The 22,907-nt window shown below is 41.5% G+C and overlaps 1 protein-coding gene across 1 annotated transcript in view; it reads right to left on the bottom strand.

The window, feature by feature from the left end:
• Positions 1 to 2,374: 2,374 nt before the first annotated feature.
• Positions 2,375 to 22,907, bottom strand: part of GCH1 (GTP cyclohydrolase 1) — a 53,624-nt gene continuing 33,091 nt past the window's right edge. The window contains exons 4-7 of the mRNA XM_089522875.1: positions 12,198 to 12,229; positions 10,985 to 11,069; positions 5,417 to 9,477; positions 2,375 to 2,732 (exon numbers count right to left, since the gene is read on the bottom strand). Of these exons, the coding sequence (XP_089379001.1) occupies positions 9,351 to 9,477; positions 10,985 to 11,069; positions 12,198 to 12,229 (244 nt within the window). The 3' untranslated portion in view covers positions 2,375 to 2,732; positions 5,417 to 9,350. The remainder of the gene's footprint in view (positions 2,733 to 5,416; positions 9,478 to 10,984; positions 11,070 to 12,197; positions 12,230 to 22,907) is intronic.

Genomic DNA, 22,907 nt, shown 5'->3' with positions numbered 1-22,907 from the left:
AATCCCCAAAATTGGGCTGAAATCGGTTCTGTGAGCAGAGTTTGCTTTACAGCATAACTTCCAACTATCCTGGTTTGGCAGGGACAGTCAGGGCCAATTAATCCTGTTGTGTCACTATTTCACCCGTCTTTAAAATGTCCTAGTTTCTCTCTCCTTCTCCCAATTCCCCCCTTTGTCCTCAGCTTATTTCAGTTGCTGCAAACTGAATTCGAAATGAAAAAGTAGTAGGGGAGGAAAGAAGGGGAAGCAGCAGCATCGTGCCACTCCCTGGAGGCTGAGGCCAAAGCAAACTGCTGCAGCCTCTCCTAGCATGTGTCTTCTTCCTCCTTAATAATTTTCCCTTTTTGACAATACCTTGAGGATGCTTGGCGACACGCGTTCCCAATTTCATCTGTGAAATGTTGGAGGGTATGTTACAGTCCTAGTTTGGAGTAGGGGACTCCAACAGAGGCCCCCAAAGTTCAAACCCAGCCAAGGAACTCAGTGCATGGACCCCTGGATCCTCCTGACCACTTTTATAAGGTTGCTGCAAGGATAAACATGTAGAAATCCTGCGCATCCTGTTTGTTGAACTGAGGTCCATGGAGGAATGACAAAATACAAATAGTGGGGGGAAACCCAAATGTTGATGTTCCTCTGCTGATAAAACATCGGCCCAGCTTTTATTAAATCTGCTACAAAATGTAGGCTCTTCTGGGAATTCAAAGTCAACATTTCATTTGAGTCTACAGATTCTACAAAGCTGAACAAAGACGGAAAAAAGGGTAACTTCAAGAGTATTGGAGGCCTCAAGCTAGGCCAAGCATCGCTGTTTGAGCTACCTAATATTGACAGAGAGCCTTTTATATTCAGACCTCTGTGTAATTTTTTAAATGTAAGGCTGTTCTTTTAAATTGAACAAAACATCCCCATTTGTACCTCTTGAGCTTTTCTTCATTCCAAATAAATTAAAAAGGTTAGTCATCTGGCTTATGGGAAAGATTAAAATGTGTTGTCTCTCTCACACGTGCATGAACACAAATGCACAGTTGCCCATAACAGAAGAATAAGGTACCCAGAGAAATGGGGAGGAGATAACATGAATCCATCGTTGCACTGATTTTGTAAGCCTATGGGTCAAAACACACTGCAAAAATAAGCCAGTTTGAGCCCACTTTAATGACTTTAACTGCCCTGGTTCAATGCTAGGGAGTTCTGTAAACTGTAGTTTTGTGAGACATTTAGCCACCTCAGTCAGAGAGCTCTGGTGCCACAACAAACTACAGTTCCCAGAATTCTCTATCACCAATTCAGTTTTGGTCCTAAGAAGTAGCGACACAGAAGCCTTCACACTGTCCTCCAAAGTCTGTGACAGATATTGGCTGGAATCCTGTGTGACGCACCATAGTGTAGTAGTTTAAAATGTGGAAGCACCCTATAGCAGGCCATCTACCAGCCCCTGGACATATCACAGAGATGCCGCAGGCCCCTGCACCCAGCCATGCTGCGTCTAGTTGAAAGGAGGGGCATCAGAACAACATCTGGCTATGTTGCCCTGGCCAGGCATTAAGCCATTGCATCATCTGCTGCAGTCCAGTCTCAGCAGCTGAAGTAATAATTTTGCATCTGGTTACAGAGACATAGCCAGACACTTCTCCGATTCTCCTCCTACTTTTCACCAGCAATGAAACAGCCACGTATATATATGAGTGACTCAACAGTGAGTTCAGGGAGAGGGCTGGCCATTGCAGAGACAAGAAGGATCGCCTTCTCCCATATAATCCGCCCCACATACTTAAGTCCTCTAACAAAAACTTACTGCAGCCAGCAACAACTAGGCTGGCTGTAGTTACTCAGAGAACCTTCTCTTCTGCCGCCCCCAAATTATGGAACAGCCTGTCAGAGGAGATCCGACATATGACCAGTCTTGAATGTTTTAAAAAGGAAATCAAGATGTATCTCTTCCAACAGGCCTTCCCAGATTAACATCCTAGTAATTTTTCTATTAATTCCATCAAGTATCCACTACTGTCCGGTGCTGCCTCTGCTTTGTTTTAACAATTTTTTCGTATTTAATTGTATTTTCTGGTGGACGGACGGGGTTGGGAGGGTTGGAATATAATGATAATAACTGTTTTATTGTGTTTAAGGGTGTTTTATTATTGTTAGTTGCCTCAATCTGCTTGGAGAGGCAGGATACAAATTATTATTATTATTATTATTATTATTATTATTATTTTATTGGAATACCAAATGACAAAGAGATATGCTTGTTTACGGTGGATTATGCCTATGTATGCCACTAAGAAGATACTGGCCATGAAAAGGTAGGTCATCTGTTGGCCCAACTACAAAACTCACAGATCACACAAAAGGAAATTCTCCATAATGGACCAAGATTGTATTTTAATGCTTTAAATAGAACAGACTTTGACACAGGAAGAACATATTAACAGGCTAAATTAGGTTTATACACACACTGAGCAAAACAAAGTTTTGAGCTTCAAGTTACACAGAGTTCACAAAAGAATCATCATAAATAATAATATTCACCAAGGCATACAATGTTATCTCATCAAGTTCTAAGGCCACAGAAAGGCACAAACTGTCCCTGTGCCCAAGTTCTATGGAAACTGATGAGGTCTACACAAGTGTGCATTCATGCGCCTAGGAGTATCCCACGTTCTGTCTATGGAGATTGCACAGCAAGAGTTGCCAGGAGGTTGCATCCAAGTACCAGTTAAGAGGTATGTCTGGAGGACAGCAAGGCAAAATGAGGAAAGAGGGATTAGTCAATAGCCAGTGAGGGTGCAAACTCTGTCCTGAATATGCCTCTGCTACTGCCTTTGCTCTTGAGCTGGACAGATTATATGAAGTGGGCATTCCTGGTGGTCTTCCTACTTCCTCCTCCTCTCTCTGCCAGTTGTTCAATTTCAACTGAAGTGCTTTAAGGCTTGGAAAAAGGGCAAGATACAGATGTGAAAGGGATGGATAAAGCAAATTAAGAATATACCCCACTCTCTTCCATTGCCAGCATTCTCTGAAGATGCCAGCCGCATATGCTGGCGAAAGATCAGGAATAAACTCTTCTAGAACATGGCCACACAGCCTGAAAAACCAACAAAAAAACTATGGATGCCGGCCATGAAAGCATTCAACTTCACAAAGAACCTTGGTCAGTAATCTGTATCAGCTACTTAGTGAAATACATTCATGCATGAATGTCCCTTATTCACAACTGTGACACTGTCACTATGATCATATCTCAGTGCCCACAACCAACATCACCGGGTATTAGCTGCATGCAGAGGAGGAGGTCCATTTGGCCAGCAACCAGAAAGGTTCCTTAGTAGGTGATACAGCATATTGGCCCTTTGAGGTTCTAAGTCCCATAACTGGTCCCAAAAGACCTTTCAAAAAAAGCCCTGCTGGATGCATTGCTTGGAAATGGTCACTGGAATCCTATATAACCTGTTATGTACCTTTATGTCTACCTTGATGTGTAGTAGAGGTGCTAAGAAAACCCCTTTACCAAATTATGAATATGTATAATGGGACACCAGCAAGAATGCCAGCCTAACGCACATAAGGACCATTGCAATGTGCACTGAAACCAGCGCACATCAGTTCCAGGCACTTGGATGGTTCTGCTCTATGGTAATGCAACACCCTCTACTAGATATGGACGCTATACAACTATGCGGTTCTAATTCCCACACAAACCAGGCCACTTATGAAGACACTAATCTTCAATAAATTGCTTTTGGGGGGATTATAATGCTAGCATTGTCCAGCCCAGATGGCTGGGGGGATTGTGGAAACTGAGGTTCCCCAAAATAACTTTCCTACAATCTGCCCAAATGGCTATCCAGTCTAGTGTCCTTTTCCTACAGCGGCCAACCCTATGTCTCCAAATAGACAATGCAAAAAGTTTAAGGACCAAGGCTCTGGCTGTAGTTTATCTCCAGGTAGTACCTCCAAAAAGCACTTTTAGAGGCTCCATGTGTGAGCAGAAGTCTGATTTGCTATTGATTTGAGCCATTTCAACTCTGGCAAACAATCTGTTTCACAATGGACTAAGCAAATGAGCATAAGCTCAAAGCATACAATTCTGCTTAAGAGAACTGGCTCCAATTATTGGGCCATATTTTTCTAATTAAAGGAGACTATAGAATGTAATATTTCTTTTGCTCAAAGTACAGTTATTTAGGTCAACTTCAGTAAGACACATCTTCATGAGACAGAACTTCTCCTTAAATGTCTGCACAAACATATCTGCTTGAGATACAAGGACTCTATGGCAAGTGTGGATAGAAAGTAGATCACAGTCTCTGGATGATTTTCAGCAGACTGACAAAGATGTCGGAACTCCTCCACCATTTCACTCCACTGATGCATGCATTAAGATATAGAACTCACAGACTAGATGTATAATCCTCCCATATAATCCGCCCCAAACACTCAAGTCCTCTGGGGGACATTTACTTTAACCAACCAGAATCAGACTGACAACTGTCACCTAGAGGACATTTTCATTGGCCACCCCCAGACTGTGGAATAACCTGCTTGGAGAGATTTGACAGAATTTGAATTTAAAACAGTATTAAAGACCTAGCTCTTCTGGTAGGCCTAACCAGTCAGTTTTAGATTGTGAATTTTAAATTGATATATTTTTTAATTGTTGGATGGTTTTAATGTGTCCTGTGTTTATGTCTTTTAATGTAATGTGTTATAACGGTTTTATGAGTTTTAATCTACAGTATGTTGTACCTCACTTCAAGCCTTGAGGAGAGGTGGGTAAGAAATAACATTTTCATCGGTTGCCCCTAGATTATTGTTGTTGGTTATTATTATTGCATCTTAACTGAAATTGGCATCAACAGTAAACAATATAGTGGAGAAACACTAGGGCTGCATTAGCGATCCATCTTCATTAAAAAGGCCCAGCACAGAACTAAGATCCACTGCAAGTATGGTGCGGTTTTGCTACAAAAGGAAAGTTGTATGTGCTGGACCTGAACATGCAGTATGGATATTTTTAAGGTCACCTTCCCTATAGCTCAATCCAAAGAAGAGCAGCATCTAAAGGAACTCCAAGTAAGGGTCCGTCTATATGGTACAGACAGCATGGAATTACCAGGAGGAATTCCTAAAGTGCAGAAAGATGTCTGATTGCCACAGCACACGCTTTCACACCTCCTGCACCTTGCAAACTAGATTGCTTTGTTTTGGGATTGGTCATTGGGAGGTAAACATGGGCTGAATTTCAAAGTCCAAATGCTCAGGCACAGACGTTCTGACGGGATATTAATGTGCTTTCAGATGTGAATGATGTACTATTTATAACAGTTTGATCAGAAGGAAAACGTAGCACTGAAATGCCATCAAATGTAAACCCAGTTTGCTGCAGGTGTTGTTGTGCACCTTCCCCACTTACATTACTCTCCCCAAAGAGAAGAAAAATTCCTGAATGAAAATTGAACATTGCAGAATATGTTCCTTCATAGTCACTTCCAGTGGATTTATCTTTGTCCCCTGAAACAATGGATTTATTCCCATGTGCCTCTTATTTGAATAACTCCTTCCCAAGAGAAATAAGTTGTTGTCCAGACTCCTGTAGAATGGATATAAAAACGGTTGTCTTACAGCAAATCCTTGGCCTATCAGCCCCAAAAATCTTTGTATTGTACAAATACCTTGATATTCACTGGGGTTTGGTTCTAGACCCTCTGTGGATACCAAAATCCATGGATGCTCAAATCCCATTATATTCAGTAGGTTAATAAAATGGTGTCTCTTACATAAAAGGGTAAAATCAAGGATTCCTTTTTGGAATTTATATTTATTTTTAAACATTTTCAAACCATGGATGGTTGAATATGAGGATAAGAAATTTATGAATATGGAGGGTCGGCTGTACCAAGAAGATGTGATTGTCACAGATATTTCTTGCCATGACTTACAGGTGCCAGTCTCCAACGTTAGGCTGACAGTTGGCTGAACAGAAGAACAGTCATCTCATAGCTGGTAGTTTCTTCATGGCAAGATGCACATCTGAGCACAGAGAACATGAAACCCTTCCCACTAAGGAGAGGGACAGTGAGGCAGCCAAAAACAGTTTGCAGACTGAAATGAGGAGATAGAAGCTGAGATACTACACTGAGGAAATGAAGTACGGCTTTCTACTCACAGAATCACATGATAGTTATACAAAGCCAACACACTGGAGAATTGTGACACTGTGCAACTAATGGGCATGGATGTGCAATTTGCGTCCATGCTCAACAATGAACAAGGTGTATCCATGCGCAACATGGCCTCTACACTTCCACAACCTTGAAATGAATACACCTGTTCTGCAGCAGACCATAAAATACAATAATTTCTGTAGGGGAATTTATGGTTGGGTTAGGTCCCTCTCTGCTTTCTTTCCATCATCTTCTTCGGCTCTTAACTTGTGGCAGCTGGGAGAAAGGCAGACAAATTAGAGAAATTAAGTAAATAAAATACCAACAGGATGCTGGCCATCAAGACAGAGAACTATTCAGCATAGTACAACAGATCTAGGCCAGTATTCTGTATCAGCTGCTTAGTTAAGTACCCTTGTAATTAGTTACAGATGGTAACTATTCTGTATTCATGATTGCCACCTATTCAAATTGTGACACTAGGTCCAGGTTACCTACAGGATTGCCTGTTCCCATACAATCCAACCTGTACACTCAGGTCCTCTGGGAAATGTTTGCTTCAACTGGCCAGCACTAGACTGGCAACGGTTTCCCAGAGGGCTTTTTCATCTGCTGCCCCCAAACTGTGGAGTGACCTGCTGGAAAAGATATGACAGCTGAAACCACTGATGACATTTAAAACAATATTAAAAACACATCTCTTCTGGAAAGCCAAGCCAGCTAATTTTGAAACATGATTTTTTAATTTGCATATTTTAAAGAATGTACTAATATGAGTGTGTTTGGTTTTATAGTATTATAGTTTAACTGCTGGTTGTATGTGTTTTCTTTTTGTGTTTTGTATTTCAATATGCTGAACATCACCTTGAGCCATCATCATCATTGTTATTATTATTTGCCATGACTGTAAGTCCCCAAACCTACTTTACTGGGCTTCAGCATGGGAAGAAAGGTCAATTCTGCCGGTGATTGGAACATGGGTAAATGTTGTTTCCATCAAAGGGAGAGGGTGTTGGGCCAGGAAAAGCTACTGAGGGGCAAAACAGATGGCCCCAAAGGAGCGGCTTGCTGCTGCCCCTTTGAGGGGTTGTGGCAACTGCACACCACGGCCCCAATCTGGCGCTTTGCCGGCTCTAAAAGAAAATGTCACTCCTTTTAGAGCCGGCAAATAGGCACCCTTTCGGTGCTCCTTTCGGGTTCTGTCATATAAATGTCACACCAAAGGAGTACCGTGACACCGCCTGCCATGCAGTTGGGAAGTCAGTGTGATGTCTGGGTGGGGCAGCGGCGTGGGAGCATGTGTCGTCCAAAGTCCACAGCCCCATGCCAGAGCTTCAAGCCAGTCTGTACAGCCCCTTAGTTAAGTATACTTAACTAAATAACTGATACAGAATACTACCTGCAGTCTACTGACAGCAGTGCAAGCACATTGCACACTGGAAACTGTGGTTCCACAGTTGTAAACTGCACCTTGTACGATGGTCCCCAGTGCATTGCATAATATTCTATTCTACAAATGAGTTGTGCACTGCTGATATTTATGCTACACTGAGGGCACATTGTATCGGAGCCACAGAGTGATGCCACAGAAGCACCACACCTCCTTTTAGAAGACTGTGACACAGTACAAATAAATATGCATGCATAATATGCAATGCACCATGTGCATCAGTATACACGTGCATCCATGTACAGCACTTTACAAAGTACAATAGGTAATCATTTACGATCATGCAGCCCATGGCACCACATTCAGAATTACATTTTCTCAATCTGGCTGTTCCACAATGGAGAAAAATGTCCAATTGTTCCTGTAAGGGAACTTAATGCATGCCTAAGACACCAAACGATTCTGGCTAAAATCTTCCCAGGAATCAGCATTGCTTCCTCAGGAAAACCTACCTAAAAGTCAACATCTGGAAGGTGTGTGGACTTTTTGTCCCCTCTTTCTCTCCATATGGGAAAATCAATGGGGTGATTTGGGGGGGCGGGCATATGGGCAAAAGGAGTTCCCTTTCCCTCGCTCGATTGGGAGCATTTCCTTAAAGCACTTTAATGACCTTAAAAAAGCTCTGTTCATAAAATCTTATTTAGCCCAAACAGACAAAAAATTATTTAGCCTAGATGACTGGGGGGATTGTGGCCACTGTGGTCCCCCAAAATAGCTTTTCCAGGTCTGTCCAAATATCTATCCAGTCTAATGTATTTTTCCTACAGTGGTCAACTACATGTCTCCAAGTAGTCAATGCACAGAGTTTAAGGGCAGAAGTTCTGGCTGTAGTTTTTCTCCAGGAAGTACCTCCAAATAGCACTTTTAGAGGCTCCATATGTGAGCAGAAGTTTGTTGACTTGAGCCACTGAAGTCTTGGCAAATAATCTGTTTCACAATGGTCCAAGCGAATGAGCGTAAGCAAAAAGCATGCAATTCTGCTCAGGAGAGCTGTATCTAATTACTGGGCCACATTTTTCTAATTAAATGAATCTATAAAACTTCTTAGTAGTATTTCATTTTATGTTGCCCAAAGTACAGTTATTTAGGTCAGCTTCAGTAAGACACTTTTCATGAAGAACAAGACAAACATCTCCTTAAATGTCTGCACAAATGTATCTGCTTGAGACATTAGGACTCTACAGCAAGTGTGAGTAGAAGGTAGACCACCGTCTCCTGGTAGACCTCTGGATAATCTTTAGCAGACATCTTGTCCCATCTTTCTCTCCACAAGTGAAAGCAATATTGAGGGGCATTTGGGCAAAGGGCTTTCCCTCTCCCTCCCTCAAATGGGAGCATTTCCTTAAAGCACTTTAATGACCTTAAAAAGCTCTGTTTATAAAATCTTATTTAGCTCACATAGACACAAAAAAAAAAAACCCAACAATATCTTACACATTCACTGTCTGACAATACCTGAAAAGATTCACATGACAATGTAGATTGAGAGGACATTTTCAGGACCATTAGGAACCGCTGACATTGGGGACTTTTTGAGCAAACAAAAAGTACACGTTGGACTCACCATAAGGTGCCTTTTACAGAACTGATAACAACTGAACCAAAAAATAATAATAATTAAAATGACAGACGTTTTTTAAAAAAGAGAAATGGGAACAAGCAGCAAGTAACCCAACAGCAATGTTAAGACAAGACAAGTCCAGCGAGGGAGTCCATAGAAAAGGTGGCAGACTTTAGCTGCGGATGAGCGTCAAAAACTCTTCCCGTGTTTTTGGGTCTTCCCGGAAAACTCCCAGCATTGTGCTGGTCACAGTTTTACTGTTCATTTTCTGAACGCCTCGCATCACCATGCACATGTGCCTGTGGGGAAAGAAAGGGAGAAAATAGGTCTCACCAGGCAAAGAAAATACACCACCTTGTATCTCCTTTTTTCAGTTTGCAACAAGGGTGGGGGGAATGTGGTCCTGGGCTGTAGGCAGCCATTGGGACCTTCATTGCAGACAATAAAGTCCCCCAGAAGATCCCTGAAGTTGCTGCTGCTGTTGTGATTCTGATGGTGATGATGATTTTGATGATGATGATGATAATAATAATGATATAATGACTAAACTGAGGTTGTCATTTTGCTTAAACAACAACCTTTTGTAACAATTGTATTGGTATAACAATCCTGGTATAACAATCTTTATGTTACTGGTGTCCTTTTACGCATATTTACAATTCAGGAAAGAGGTTTCTTAGCACCTCTGCTACATAGCTAGGTATACATAAAGTTATGTAACTTAATAGGTCATATAGGATTCCAGTGATTGTTGTTGTTGTTGCTGTTGCTGCTGTTGTTTTTATAGGCCAGAATGCTGTTGGGGACTTACATCTTCATAAGTGGAGTTTTGTCTGTGGGATTTAGAACTGGGCAGTTGCGTAATGTCCCTATCCAATAAAGGGCTACTGTTATATTACTACATAGGGGAGCCATCAAAGTGACTGATGTGCTTTGGGACAGAAACCACAACAGGACCAATGTGTATCCATCCCATTGAACATCAGTCTGTTGGTCCCATTGTGCATCAGGATACTGGCTAGGCATGAGTGCTGACATGCACTGGGACACTCCTGTTGGTATCCCATTACACATCTTTTCAATTCGCCAGTAGGGATTCTTAGCACCTTTGCTACATAGCTAAGTATACATAAAGTTAAATAACGTATATTATGACAGATGATTCCAGCCATTATCATCATTATCATAATCCATTCATTTTGATCCTGCCTTTTCCCCAATACTGGGACTCAAGGCAGCTTTCAAAAGTTAAAACACTTATGAAGTTGTAAATATTTATGTAGAAACTTTCCTTTATGTAGATACTTTCCTTATTGATTTAACGTGAAGATGTATAGATATGTGTGTTTAGGTGTCTATATTTTTAAGTGATAATAAAATTATTTTATTAATAAAAAATTAAAAATGAAGTTGTAAATAAAAGCATAGAGAAAAGGTTAAAATTAAAAATTCAATTAAGTTATCCATAGAAATCAAAACCAATTGAAACAAATCTGTTAAAAACATTAACACTCATTAAGAGCAGCAAATGGGAGCCAACATGATGTAATGGTTTCAGTGATAGGCTCAATGCCCACTCAGCCATGGAAACCCATTGGGTAATCTTGGGCAAGTGACACTCTCTCAACCTCAGAGGAAGGCAATAGTGGCAAACCTCGTTTGAAGAAATCTGGCTAATAAAACTCTAGGATTGGATCATCATATGTCAGAGCTGATTTGAAGGCACGTAACAATAACAACAACCCAAACAATACACCTCTCCAATTCTCCCAATTTGGAAGCTGAGCAGAGCTTGCACAAACTTACGTCGCTTCAACAACCACACCAACCCCAGCAGGCTGCAAGGCTTCTGTGATGGCAACGGCTATCTGTTTTGTTAGGCGCTCCTGAACTGCAACAAGAAATAGAATAGAATGGGAAAACAGTGATTGCCATGGGGTGTCATCGGCTGAAATCCAGTTGGTGTCTTGCACATGTGCAAATTCCTCTCCAGAACCTGTTTTGGGAAGACCTGAGGGCACTGGTTGATGATGCCATCATCACTGCTAACCAGAAAGTGCCACTGCTCTGACCTATAAGTCAGGACTGGGGACAGAGTGGGCTCTTGGAACTGTGTTTGTTTCTCCAACACTGCCTAAATATATATTTTTTAAATATGAAATTTGGCAGGCAAGGTGGCATGTTTGCCACATCTCTGCCCCCTTCTACTGTTATTTAAGGGCCAGGAAATATCATTTTTAAAAAAATAGAAAGTGATCTAGAAGGTGACCTCCAAGTAACTCCCAGCTGAAGAGGGTGAAAGCCTTCCCTAAGTCCAGAACATAGTCTATATATACCATAAAGGCACCATATCTTGGAAGCTAAGCAGGGGCAACCCTGTTAATACTTGGACTGGAGACCGCCAATGAATACTAAATGCTGTAGGCTATACTTCAGAGGAAGGAACTAGCAACAAAATCACCACCAAGTACTCTTCCTTGCCTCAGAAAACCCTATGAAATTCATGGGGGTCACCATCATTTGACAGGTGACTTGAAGGCATGTGTACACACAGAAGTCCACAACAACCCAGAGAATGAACAAAGCATGGTATTGTTGCCTCCCACTCCCCTAAGAGGGCTTTGGGACACATTTGGGAGAGGAAATTTTTAGGTTTTTTCCCCCTTTGGGTATGTGGTTGCCTGTCCAGGTTCCCCATGAACCCCCTGATCCCTGACAGTTTCCCACACTGTAATTCTTGGGTTTTACTGCATCACTGTTTGCTTCTCATATCTATATATCGCCATTTTTCCAGAGTGCTTTTAGATACACTCCACAAACAACTATTCTTAAGTTTCATCCTGAACTTCAAAGAGCTGTCCAAGGTGCTAAAACTTATCTTTAAAACAGGTTTAGCACTCTGGATAGCTGCTTTACATAGGATAGCCTAAGAAAACCCTTTAAAGTTCATGGGGTCACTATAAGTCGACAGGGAACTTGAAGGAATATATGGATAGAGAGTACTAAGTATAGTAGTTACCCTGTAATCTTCTGCTGTATATTTCCACAATCCTAAAGAAGAAAAGCAGGAAGAGGTAGAGAAAAGAAGGAAAGAAAAGGAAAAGGCATTATGTTACTTGAAATTTCTTTGATTTCTTTAATATATTCTTATTTTTAAAAAGTAACAAGCATAAAACCACAAATACTATATTATTATAATAATTATATTTATTTCTATCCCACTCTTCTCACAAGACTGGGGCTCAGGGCGGCTTACAACATTAAAAACAGTACAACTAAGAAAATATTCATTGTTTTTCCTTATATAAACAGACAAAAGTCTATTTAAATTTCGTCAGTGATTTACATCTTCTTAATACAATATATACAATCATAGGAAAGAGTATATATTTGAGAATTTATATTAAGAAAGCAGGAGGGAAAGGATTTTTTTTTCTTTCCTGAAATGAAAAATGTAAAATAGATAATTTGGATGAAGATTAAGTGAGACAGAGAGCTTAAAGTATCTAAAAAGGCAGAGAAAATATAATATTAATACATTCAAAATATGAGAATTATAGGCAATAAAGAAATATTCCAACTCCGGATTAAAAGGAAGTTATATGTTAAGAACATGTAAATCATGTTACTTGAAAATTCTGGTATAAATTTAAAATTAACAAACAAAAACAAAATGAAAGCAGTTTAAATGTATGATAAGAGGGGGAAAAGCCAGGTACAAATATATGAAAAACCCATCACGAAATGGCAAACATGAGAGGCAGTTGATTGAAACATAAGGCTATGGCACTTGGCTTTCCACAGATTCCACAGCAAATGTATCCACTCTGTGGGCATTTTCCAGTTAGAACAATAAATATGATCTGACTTTCAGAAAGTCACCCTAAAACCAAGCTCCACACAGGATCTTTCCCACTGGAAAAAATGGCTTCCATGTTAGTGGGGCACTGAATTCACACCAGATTTTATTCCATCCTTCAAGAAATTGTATGGCATTGTGGTGATATTGCTAGCAACTCATTTGAAATTTAATACTGAAAGAGAATTCTGAACCATAGATTGCTCTGATACCTGAGGCTGCTGCTACACTGTAGAATTAACACAGTTTGATACCACTTTGTCATGGCTCCATCCTATGGAATCCTGGGAGCTCTCTGACAGAGAAAGCTAAATATCTCACAAAACATCAAAGCCCAGAATGCTATAGCATTGGGCCATGGCAGTTAAAACAGTGTCAAACTGCATTAATTCTGCAGGGTACATGCAACATGTACAGCTAAAAAGACAAATAAATGAGTCCAACAGCTTAAGCAAATTAAGCCTGAATTCTCCCTAGAAGCCAAGAAGACTAAACTGAGGCTGTCATACTTTGGACATATTATAAGATGGCATGCATCATTAGAAAAATGATAAAGTGGGAGGCAATAGGAAAATAGGGAGTCTTCATTATAAGTGGATGGATTCAATCAAGGAAAGTTTAGCTTGCCCTGAGTTTGCAAGACCTGAACAGGGCAGCTAATGACCAATGGTGCTTGGTCATCATTGGAGATTTCTCATTCACAGGGTTGCTATAAATCCATGTCAGCTTGACAGGAAATAATTCAGGTGTTGAACCTGTTTGAGAACAGAACTTATCACCTTGGACAGCTCACATAAGATTCAGATTCAACCCTGGAGTCAGATTGCCTGCCAAGCTAACATGGAAGCCACCAGCGATCACTGATCTTCCCTCTAATCTTCCTGGCAAACTTGCCAAAGTCCAACAAGTTGAGGAGCAAAGCCACTGAGAATGTGATACGTAAAGTGATGCAGGGCTTTGTGTTATCAACAGGGACAATCCAAGACATTTTTTTTCATCTGAGATACAGCAGCAACTTAACACATGCACACATCCCACTCACCCAGATCAAGATGCATAGCCAGTCAAAATATTTGGGCACAAGAGACAGAAATTACCACAAACATTTCTCCCCATTCCTGTGAGTAAAAAAACCCAAATGGCTGGAATCTTGCTTGTGTTGTTTAGAATGTTTACCTGTGAGAGTTAGCATGGCATAGTGATTTAAGTGTTGGACTATGACTCTGGAGACTAGGGTTCAAACCCCTACTCAGCCATGAAACTTGGTCAAGTCACACACTCTCAGCCTCAGAAGATGGCAATGGCAAACTCTCTCTGAAGAAATTTGCCAAGAAACCCCTGTAATAGGTTCACTTTAGGGTTGCCATAAGTTGGAAATGGCTTGAAGGCACATGATGACAACAACCACCATTTCCCTGTAGTAATGGTTCAGTATTTTCATGCCATGCACAACATCTGAATTTAATACATGGTTGCAGAAACAGAATTACATATATAGATGTGAATGTAGATCAATGTGTGTGCACATGGGATGCATCTGCCAACTTGGTTGTCCATTCAGCTGCACATTCAAGTGTGTGTTCATTTGTGCAATGTTGCCATTCAACACAAGGTCTGTGTAGCACAATCACTACAGAACTCTCCATTTGGCGATTTTATACTATGCAGTCACAACAGTGATCTTGGCCAATAACAATAAGATCAATTAATATTTTGCTGTCCTTTTGCTGCCTTCCATGGCTCACTCTTTCTCACTGAAATGAACACGGCTTTTAAAAAGCTGGTGTGTGGTAGATGCTGCCTGCACTCATGTCCTGCGACACAGGGATATAAGACCACCAAATGAGATTGCTCTAAGGAGGCATTTTGCAAAGTGTCAAATGTATAATAAGAAAAGGTCACCAACTAGCAGGGTCAAAAAGTTACTGGAGCAACCTTGTCTAGCCCACTTGCCAACCTAAAGACAGGAAGCTCACTAGATGCATCTTAGTCTTAGTTCTTAACAGGACTCACCTTTGATGCTTTCATGATCTGGCAGCAGAAAGGAACACCTTGTTACATTTTGCTCTAGGCTAAATCATGTTTTTGCCCCATGCTCTAGCGTGAGTTTAGTTGCTTGGTAGAAGGGAGAAAACCCTCACACACAATTTTTTTTTATGTCCAGAAAAACCTGTTGCAGTAGAGATGGATAGTGTGTGGTGCTGGAAAGAGTCAGATGAGGTATCTGCAAAATTGTGCATCGGTCCAATTAGTGGCTTGAAGTTTACCCAAAGGAAAATCCAGAAACAGAAAAGTGTCTGTTTACTGAGCAGGGGTCATGCCCCTGGTGTACAAACCCAAACACATTAGAGAAATCCTATTAGGAGAGATTATTGTCCTCATATACACCAAGCGCTTTAGTAATCTGAATCTGAACTATCAGTGTTTCAGGGTGGACAGACTCTGAAGTTCTGGAGGCCAATGTTTTGCCCTAAAATCTGCCAGGGACTGTCAAAAATTCCCATCTCCACAAAAATGAAAACAGTTTTGAGCATGTCTGATTCTGGAAGGGGGGGGAGGTGACTGGAATCCTCTATGGAAGTGACTGAACATGTTTGTCCCATGCAGAACATCCACATCGAGCAAAAGGTTGAAGAACAGGAGTTGCACATGGGAGTACTATTGCTCACTGGATGTTGCACTTTTGGTATCTTGATTCATTTGTAAAACATTACAATTCAATAGAAGCATCACTTAACACAATGAGACTGGCATCCTGTTAGTGACATACACATCTATGACACCTATATCCATGGATTCAGTATTCGCATTTTCACATATCCGCATCTTAAAAAAATATGTTCTCTCTAAGCATTTCTAAGACCCCCCTCTCTCTCTCTCTCTCTCTCTCTCTCTCTCTCTCTCTCTCTGTGTGTGTGTGTGTGTGTGTGTGTTGTGTGCCTTCAAGTCATTTCTAACTTAAGGAGACCGTAAGGCAACCCTATCATGGGGTTTTCTTGGCAAGATTTGTTCAGAGGAGGTTTGCCATTTCCTTCCCCTGAAGCTGAAAGAGTGTGACTTACTCAAAATCACCTTGGTTTCTTGGCTAAGTGGGAATCGAACCCTGGTCTCTAGAGTTGTTGTCCAATGCTCAAACCACTATGCCATGCTGGATCTCATTTCTAGATCCTCTAGTGCAATTCTATGGTCAACTTGGAGCCTAAGCTTGCCATAAAATCGTGCTGGAGTACCTAGATATACCTAGAGAAGTTCTCCCTCTAGGCATGTCTAGATCCTCCATTGAGAGTCTATGGTATTCTTGGGGCAGAAGTTGTTTCACTGAAAATAACAGATTCCTATTAACCACAGTTTCAGGTATCAATGGGTGTGGGGGGGGGGGAGCAGAACATAGCTCCCATGTATGTCTTTTTTTGGTTGTTGCATAGGTTGGTATTCTATACTGCCCCCTACAACAACCAAAGTAGGGGAGACCCAGTACTGATTATTTTGTTGCGAAGGTCCTCTCAACTGCCATTCCGTGACTAATGGAGAACACAGAGGATTGGAGTGTGTGGCTTTGCCCCATAGCCAGACACAAAATGATTACGATAGCAGCTGGGACCTCTCAAGGACCTCAGTAGAAGGTGCCATCAGTCTGCATGTAAGCTGGGAGTCACAGCTGGATAGTTCTCCAACCCCATGCCACTGCTGGATATCCATATCAGCCAATAGCCTTTCTTGTTTTCCTGCCAATCTTACCACTCACCTTCACTCCCACTGCATGGAGCACTGAAATGGGATGGGGGCATCCCATCTGCTCCCTGACTGTTTGAGTGAGTAAGTGAGAGAGAGACCTTTAAACTTAGTCATGGCATAATTATTTGCCTTTAAAACAATTATCCAACTTCTCCTTTCAGTGCTCCATTTTGGGAAGTGTTTGTGAGAGTAGATGGGCTGCAGCTTTAAAGGGACCATATCAGCTGCAAGAGAAGTGGGAAGGGGCTGAATTCTAGAATTCAGTGTCAGTCTGGAACATCAGCATACAAAGGAATCTTGTAGCTCTAGGGCAATTCAAGTCTCCTAAGGCTTCAGCCTTTGGTAAGGAAACAAAAATATTTAAATATCAAAAATGGCAAAGCCAAGCCTGTTAGGCTCTAGCTTTAAATCAGCAGAGTAGCAGAAAGGTGTCCCTGTCTAACTATGCTTCTCTAAAAACTGAGAAGAATTAAAAAAATTACAAGCAGCTTGCAGTTTAAACAAAAGTTTACTAATGGCTTTAATCTACATATACATAGAAGCTATATCCTAATCTAGCTAATGAATAGTTCAGGTAAAGAAGAAATCCTTATCTCATCATCTTTCTAAAGAAAGCTCAGAGAGGAGGAAGATGGGAAACCCAACAGGGCATGGGAAAATCCTTTTTATCTGTGTGTGTTTGTTTACCAGTTTGCAAAGTGACTGCCCTTTGATTCAGTAGGAGCAAATGGGATGTCTGCAAGAGGGGAAACAGAAGGATTTGCATCCAGGAAAATCTATCTATCTAAGGAGGGGAAGAGAGAATGCAAAAAAATATATATCTTCCAACAGTACTTAGATTTAGAATCATAGAGTTCGAAGAGACTGCAAGGGCCATCCAGTCCAACCCCCTGCCATGCAGGAACTCCCAATCAAAGCATCAGCATCTTTGAGACTAATTGTGTAAAAGAGGTTGCAGCATAAGCTTTCGTAGACATCTGAGGAAATAGACCATGTCTATGAAAGCTTACGTCAACAACTTCTTTTGCACAGTTAGTCTGAAAGGTACTACAAGATCCCTTATCATGCTTGTCTTTCCTAGTGAGTCATGTCTTCTCAGAGACACCAAAATCCATGAATGTTCAAGTCCTACTACATACAAAATGGTGTTGCTCAAATAAAATGGCAAAATCAAGGCTTGCATTTTGGAAGTGTGTGTGTGTGTGTGAATATTTGTGAACCACAGTTGGCTGAAACCATGAATGCAGAATCCATCAATACGGAGGGCTAACTGTATGTCCAAAGTACAATAGCCTAGGTTTAGTCATCCTGGTTTCTAGGCAGAGTTAAGATTTGATTTGCTCTTGGACCCATTCATTTGTCTTTTTAGCAATCCATAATCAGTTAAAAGTATTTCTCCTCTGGCTTCACTTGCCTACAATTCCAAATCCATTGCCCTGCCCCCAGGGAAAATATTAAAATTGGAGACAGCACAAAAGGAAGAAGTGTCCCACCCCACTTCAGGTGTGTCTCTACATACTGGCCAAGATCCTAAATGGCACATACATAGCAGAACCACTCTATGCCTCCCTTTCCCCGGGCAGTTGCCAAAACCTTGGGGTCACTGCTAAGGCTATTAAAACCCCATGGAGAGGGGATGGAAAGAAGCAAACAAGCATTGGGAATTGATTCCTCTTTGCATTGTAATTTGCTTTAGAGCAGCGGTGGACCAAGTGTGGCCTGTGGTGGACTCTGTGGGTCCATAGGGGCATTGTGTGGCCCCCCAGGGTAGGAAAAATGCCCCCAAGTGCCTTCTAGGGGGTATTTTCACTGAGTTTTTGCTCCCCACAGGATAATTTAGACCCAGGAGAGGTCTTTAAAAAAACAGGCAGTAAGCAGAAAGTGGTATTCACTCACTTCCAGTTGTTTTTTTTAAAAGGCCTATCCTGCCCCTAATATGGCTCAAGGGGCATTAAACAGAGTGTGTTTGGGGCTATTTGGGGCTAAAAAAAGTTTTGTGGGGGAACGCAGAAGGGGTTGCATCCCTCCAAGTTCTCTGGGGGGCTATTTCACATACACACACACACCAGCTATCCCTGCTTTAGGCAGACAAAGTGGAATTATACCCCAATTCCTCTGCCTCTTTCTGTATCAAAAGGCAGTGGAGACAAAAGGAAGTCCTCTTCTTCTCTCCTGCTCCACCATAGGAATGGCCCCACTGAACTTAGCAGCTGCCTTGGGTTGGTGGTTTTGGATGGGGCAGAAGAGGCTACAGAACAGGCATCTTGCACCCCATTCAGAAGAGGCCAAACATGTGCATAGGCCACTACAGGTTGAGTCTCCTTTATCCAAAATGCTTGGCACTAGAAGTACATTGGATTTCAGAGTTTTTCAGATTTATGAATATTTGCACATACACAATGAGATATCTTGGAGACGGAACCTAAATCTAACTAAGAGATTCATTTATATTTTGTATATGCCTTACATGCTTAGCCTGAAGACAATATTTTTAATAACATTGTACACGAAACTAAGTTTGTGAACACTGAACCATCAAAATGCAAAGGTGTCATTATCTCAGCCACCTATGTCGACAATTTTGGATTTGGATATTCCAGATACAAGAGACTCAAGCTGTAACAGGATTCTGGCCATCAATTTGCTTGTTTTTTGTGTCTTGCAGTTGACTCCAACTTATGACAACTCTGTCAGACATTTTCCTTGTCCAGATTTGTCCACAGCAGAGTTGCCATAGCCTTCCTCTGAAGCTGACAAAATGCAACTTGTCCACCCATGATAGAGCATGCATTGAAACCTTGGTCTCCTAGGGTCCATGTCTAACACTCAAAACCACCACAACATGCTGGCTCTCCTAGTATTTTCTTGGCAAGATTTGGTCTTCAGAGCAACTTTGCCATTGCCTTTCTCTGAAGCTCAGAGAATGTGACTTGCACAAGGTCACCCAGGCTGCATCTGCACTGCAGAAATAACACAATTTGGCACAATTTCAATTGCCATGGCTCAATACTATGGAATTATAGTTTGGTAAGATATTTAGCCTTCTCTGTCAGAGAGCTCTGGTGCCCCAACAAACTACAAATCCCTGGATTCTATGGAGCTGTGACAGTTAAAGCAGGGTCAAACTGCATTAACTCTGCAGTGAAGCTGCAGCCCCATTGTGTTTCCATGGCCAAACAGAAATTCAAACCCTGGTCTTTCAGAGTCCTAATCCAGCACTACACCACACTGGGACTTGGATTTGTCTGTCTGTTTTGCAAGATTTATTCAGAAGAGAGGTTTGCCATGGTCTTTCTCTGAGGTACTAGTTCTCCACTGATGAGCAAGGTTTATGCAAAGCAGTGCCTTCTTTCTTCTTTTTATCAGTAACATTTTCCCTCTCTCTTGGTGACAGCTAAGTGGCTGCCCAGTACAAACCAGTGCCATCAACCCCCATCCCTGGGGTTGACACCAGATAGAACCAGCTGCTCAAGAAGGCTCAGCCGCCAGACTTCATCCAATCACTTAACTCAAGCAACATATTGATTGATGAAGAGGCAGAAAGAAAATGACATGTTTCCCATGGCATTATTGGCAGGCACAAAGGCAATCACCAGATAGTACGTGTGATAAATTCTCAGTTAAAGTCTTTCCTGCATCTCTTCAATTTGGAGATAATTGTGGGGCAAGTGCAATAGTGCAAAACCATCGATTGACCCCACTACTGAGACCCAGAGCTAAGGGTCTGATAATGGGATCTGAAATAACAAATCCCTTGAGAACAAAAAACATCACAATGTGCGCCAACAGACATCGCAGAGAGTATCTTCAACATTTGCTCGTACAGAGACAAACAAAAAGGTGGCATTACACCAGGCTGGCCTTGACGTCTTCTGCAATCTGGAAAGTCAATATTCGTAAGGCAAGTGAATCATCAAATGCCACGCACATCCAGAGTGTTCCCATTGATGTAAGTGGCAAGAGGGAGGTGAAAAAGTCAAGATCTACAAGATGTGGAATGTCAGAAGCTTTATAAAAGCTAAAAGCAATATGTCTGGATCAGGTCAAAGGGTCACCTAGCCCAGCATCTTGTTTCTAAACCAGGCAATGGGATGCCTCAATGGGAAGCTCACATAGAATCATACAGTTGGAAGAGACCTCAAGGACCATCCAATCCAACCCCATCCTGCCGCGCAGGAAGACACAATCAAAGCACTCTGGACAGATCACCATCCAGCCTCTTTTTTAGCCTTGGGAAGAGATAGTTTAGAGAAGACATGATAGCCATGTTTAAATATTTGAAGAGGTGTTATATGGAGGATGGAGCAAGCTTGTTTTCTGCTGCTTCGGAGATTGGGACATGGAGCAATGGCTTCACACTACAAGAAAAGAGATTCCACCTCAACATTAGGAAGAACATATTGACAGTAAGAACTGTATGACACTGGAAAATGCTGCCTCTGAGTGTGGTGGAGTTTCCTTCTTTAGAAGTTTTTCAACAGAGGCTGGATGGCCATTTATGAGGAGTGTTTTGATTGTGAATTCCTGCATGGCAGAATGGGACCAGACTGGATGGTCCTTGTGGTCTCTTACAAATCTATGATTCTGCAGTCAGATTCACAAATTAACCCATGCATTAGGGGAAGAGGGATATAATTCATAGAAACCTGTGCTCAAATAAAAATATTACAGATGACACAAGGTGCTTTGTTGAGAAACAAGCAAGCTTGTTTTCTGCTGCTCCAGAGAACAGGACCCGGAACAATGGATGCAAGCTGAAGGAAAAGAGATTCCACCTCAACATTAGGAAGAACTTCCTGACAGTAAGGGCTGTTCAACAGTGGAACACACTCCTTCCTCGGAGTGTAGTGGAATCTCCTTCCCTGGAGGTCTTCAAACAGAGGTTGGATGGCCATCTGTCGGGGATGCTTTGATTTGGATTTCCTGCATGGCAGGGGGTTGGACTGGATGGCCCTTGCCGTCTCTTCCAACTCTATGATTCTATGATTCTATGAAAATATTCTTTTAAAAGATGCAAACCATCTTTAAAAAATATTTTTTTGTTGTTCAAGAAGAACAATGACATTTACTGCTAAAAATTTGCAACCAATTCTAAAATTCAAAGCAGTTGTGTAATGGGGGGCCATGGTGGCAAATGAGCAAAACCAGAGGAAAACAGCTCTCAGGAAGGGAATATTTAACTGTTTATCCCAACAGTTTTTCCCCAAACTAATTATCCTCTCCCTAAGCAGCTATGCCTGAATAGTTTTGTCCATGGGGGAAAGAATTTCAACATGGAGAAACATCTCTGGGGAGAACTGCTCATCCCACATGCCTAGTTTCTAGGCATCTCATCCAGTTTGGCTTGGACTATGATGTTCTCAGCAAAGACTGAGGGTTTAGCAAAATTCAGGCCTGCAAGATTTAAATCTGCTTAATTTAGTTAATTAATCAGCTAAAGATTAGGATTTCAACCCTATGCACTCAGCATTTCACTGAGCCACAGGGTCATTATCAGAATAATCAAATCATAGAAACATAGAGTTGGACGGGAGCACAAGGCCCATCTAGTTCAACCCCTGCCGTGAAAGATGACCATCCAACCACTATTTAAAGACCTCCAAAGATGGAGAGTCCACCATCCTTTGAGGCTGCCCATCCCACTGTTGAACAACTCTAACAATAAATAGGTTCTTCCTAAAGTTTAGGTAAAATCTCTTTTCTTGTCATTAGAATCCATTGGTTCATATTCTAGTTTCAGGAGCAGCAGAAAACAAGCTTCCTCACCCCTTTGGATAAAGATGGCTATCATGTCACCTCTCAGTCTTCTCTTCTCCAAGTTAGCAATAGCAAGTACATTTCTATACCACTTGCTGATGTGTTAAGTGGTTTATAAAGTTAAGCTAATTGCCTCCAATAAATTGGGTACTCATTTTAGCGACCTACAGAAGATGCCAAGTTGCATCGACCTGGAGCCCATGGCTGGTATTGAACTCACAACCTTGTGGTTTGTGAGTGAGTGGCTGCAGTACAGGCATTTAACTACTGCACCACCAGCATTCCCTAAGTCATTCTCTTCCCTTTTCTGAAGGCCTTTAAAGAAAGGTTGGATGGGTATCTCTCCAGAGTGCAGTAGTTTGTGTATTTCTGCATGAC

This window comes from Sceloporus occidentalis, unplaced genomic scaffold (assembly GCF_023333645.1).
Source record: "Sceloporus occidentalis isolate IW3139 unplaced genomic scaffold, rSceOcc1.0.p SCAF_4, whole genome shotgun sequence".
NCBI classification, from domain to species: domain Eukaryota; kingdom Metazoa; phylum Chordata; class Lepidosauria; order Squamata; family Phrynosomatidae; genus Sceloporus; species Sceloporus occidentalis.
The sequence above is the reverse complement of the archived record's forward strand: the minus strand, read 5'-3'. Positions and strand labels throughout refer to the sequence as shown.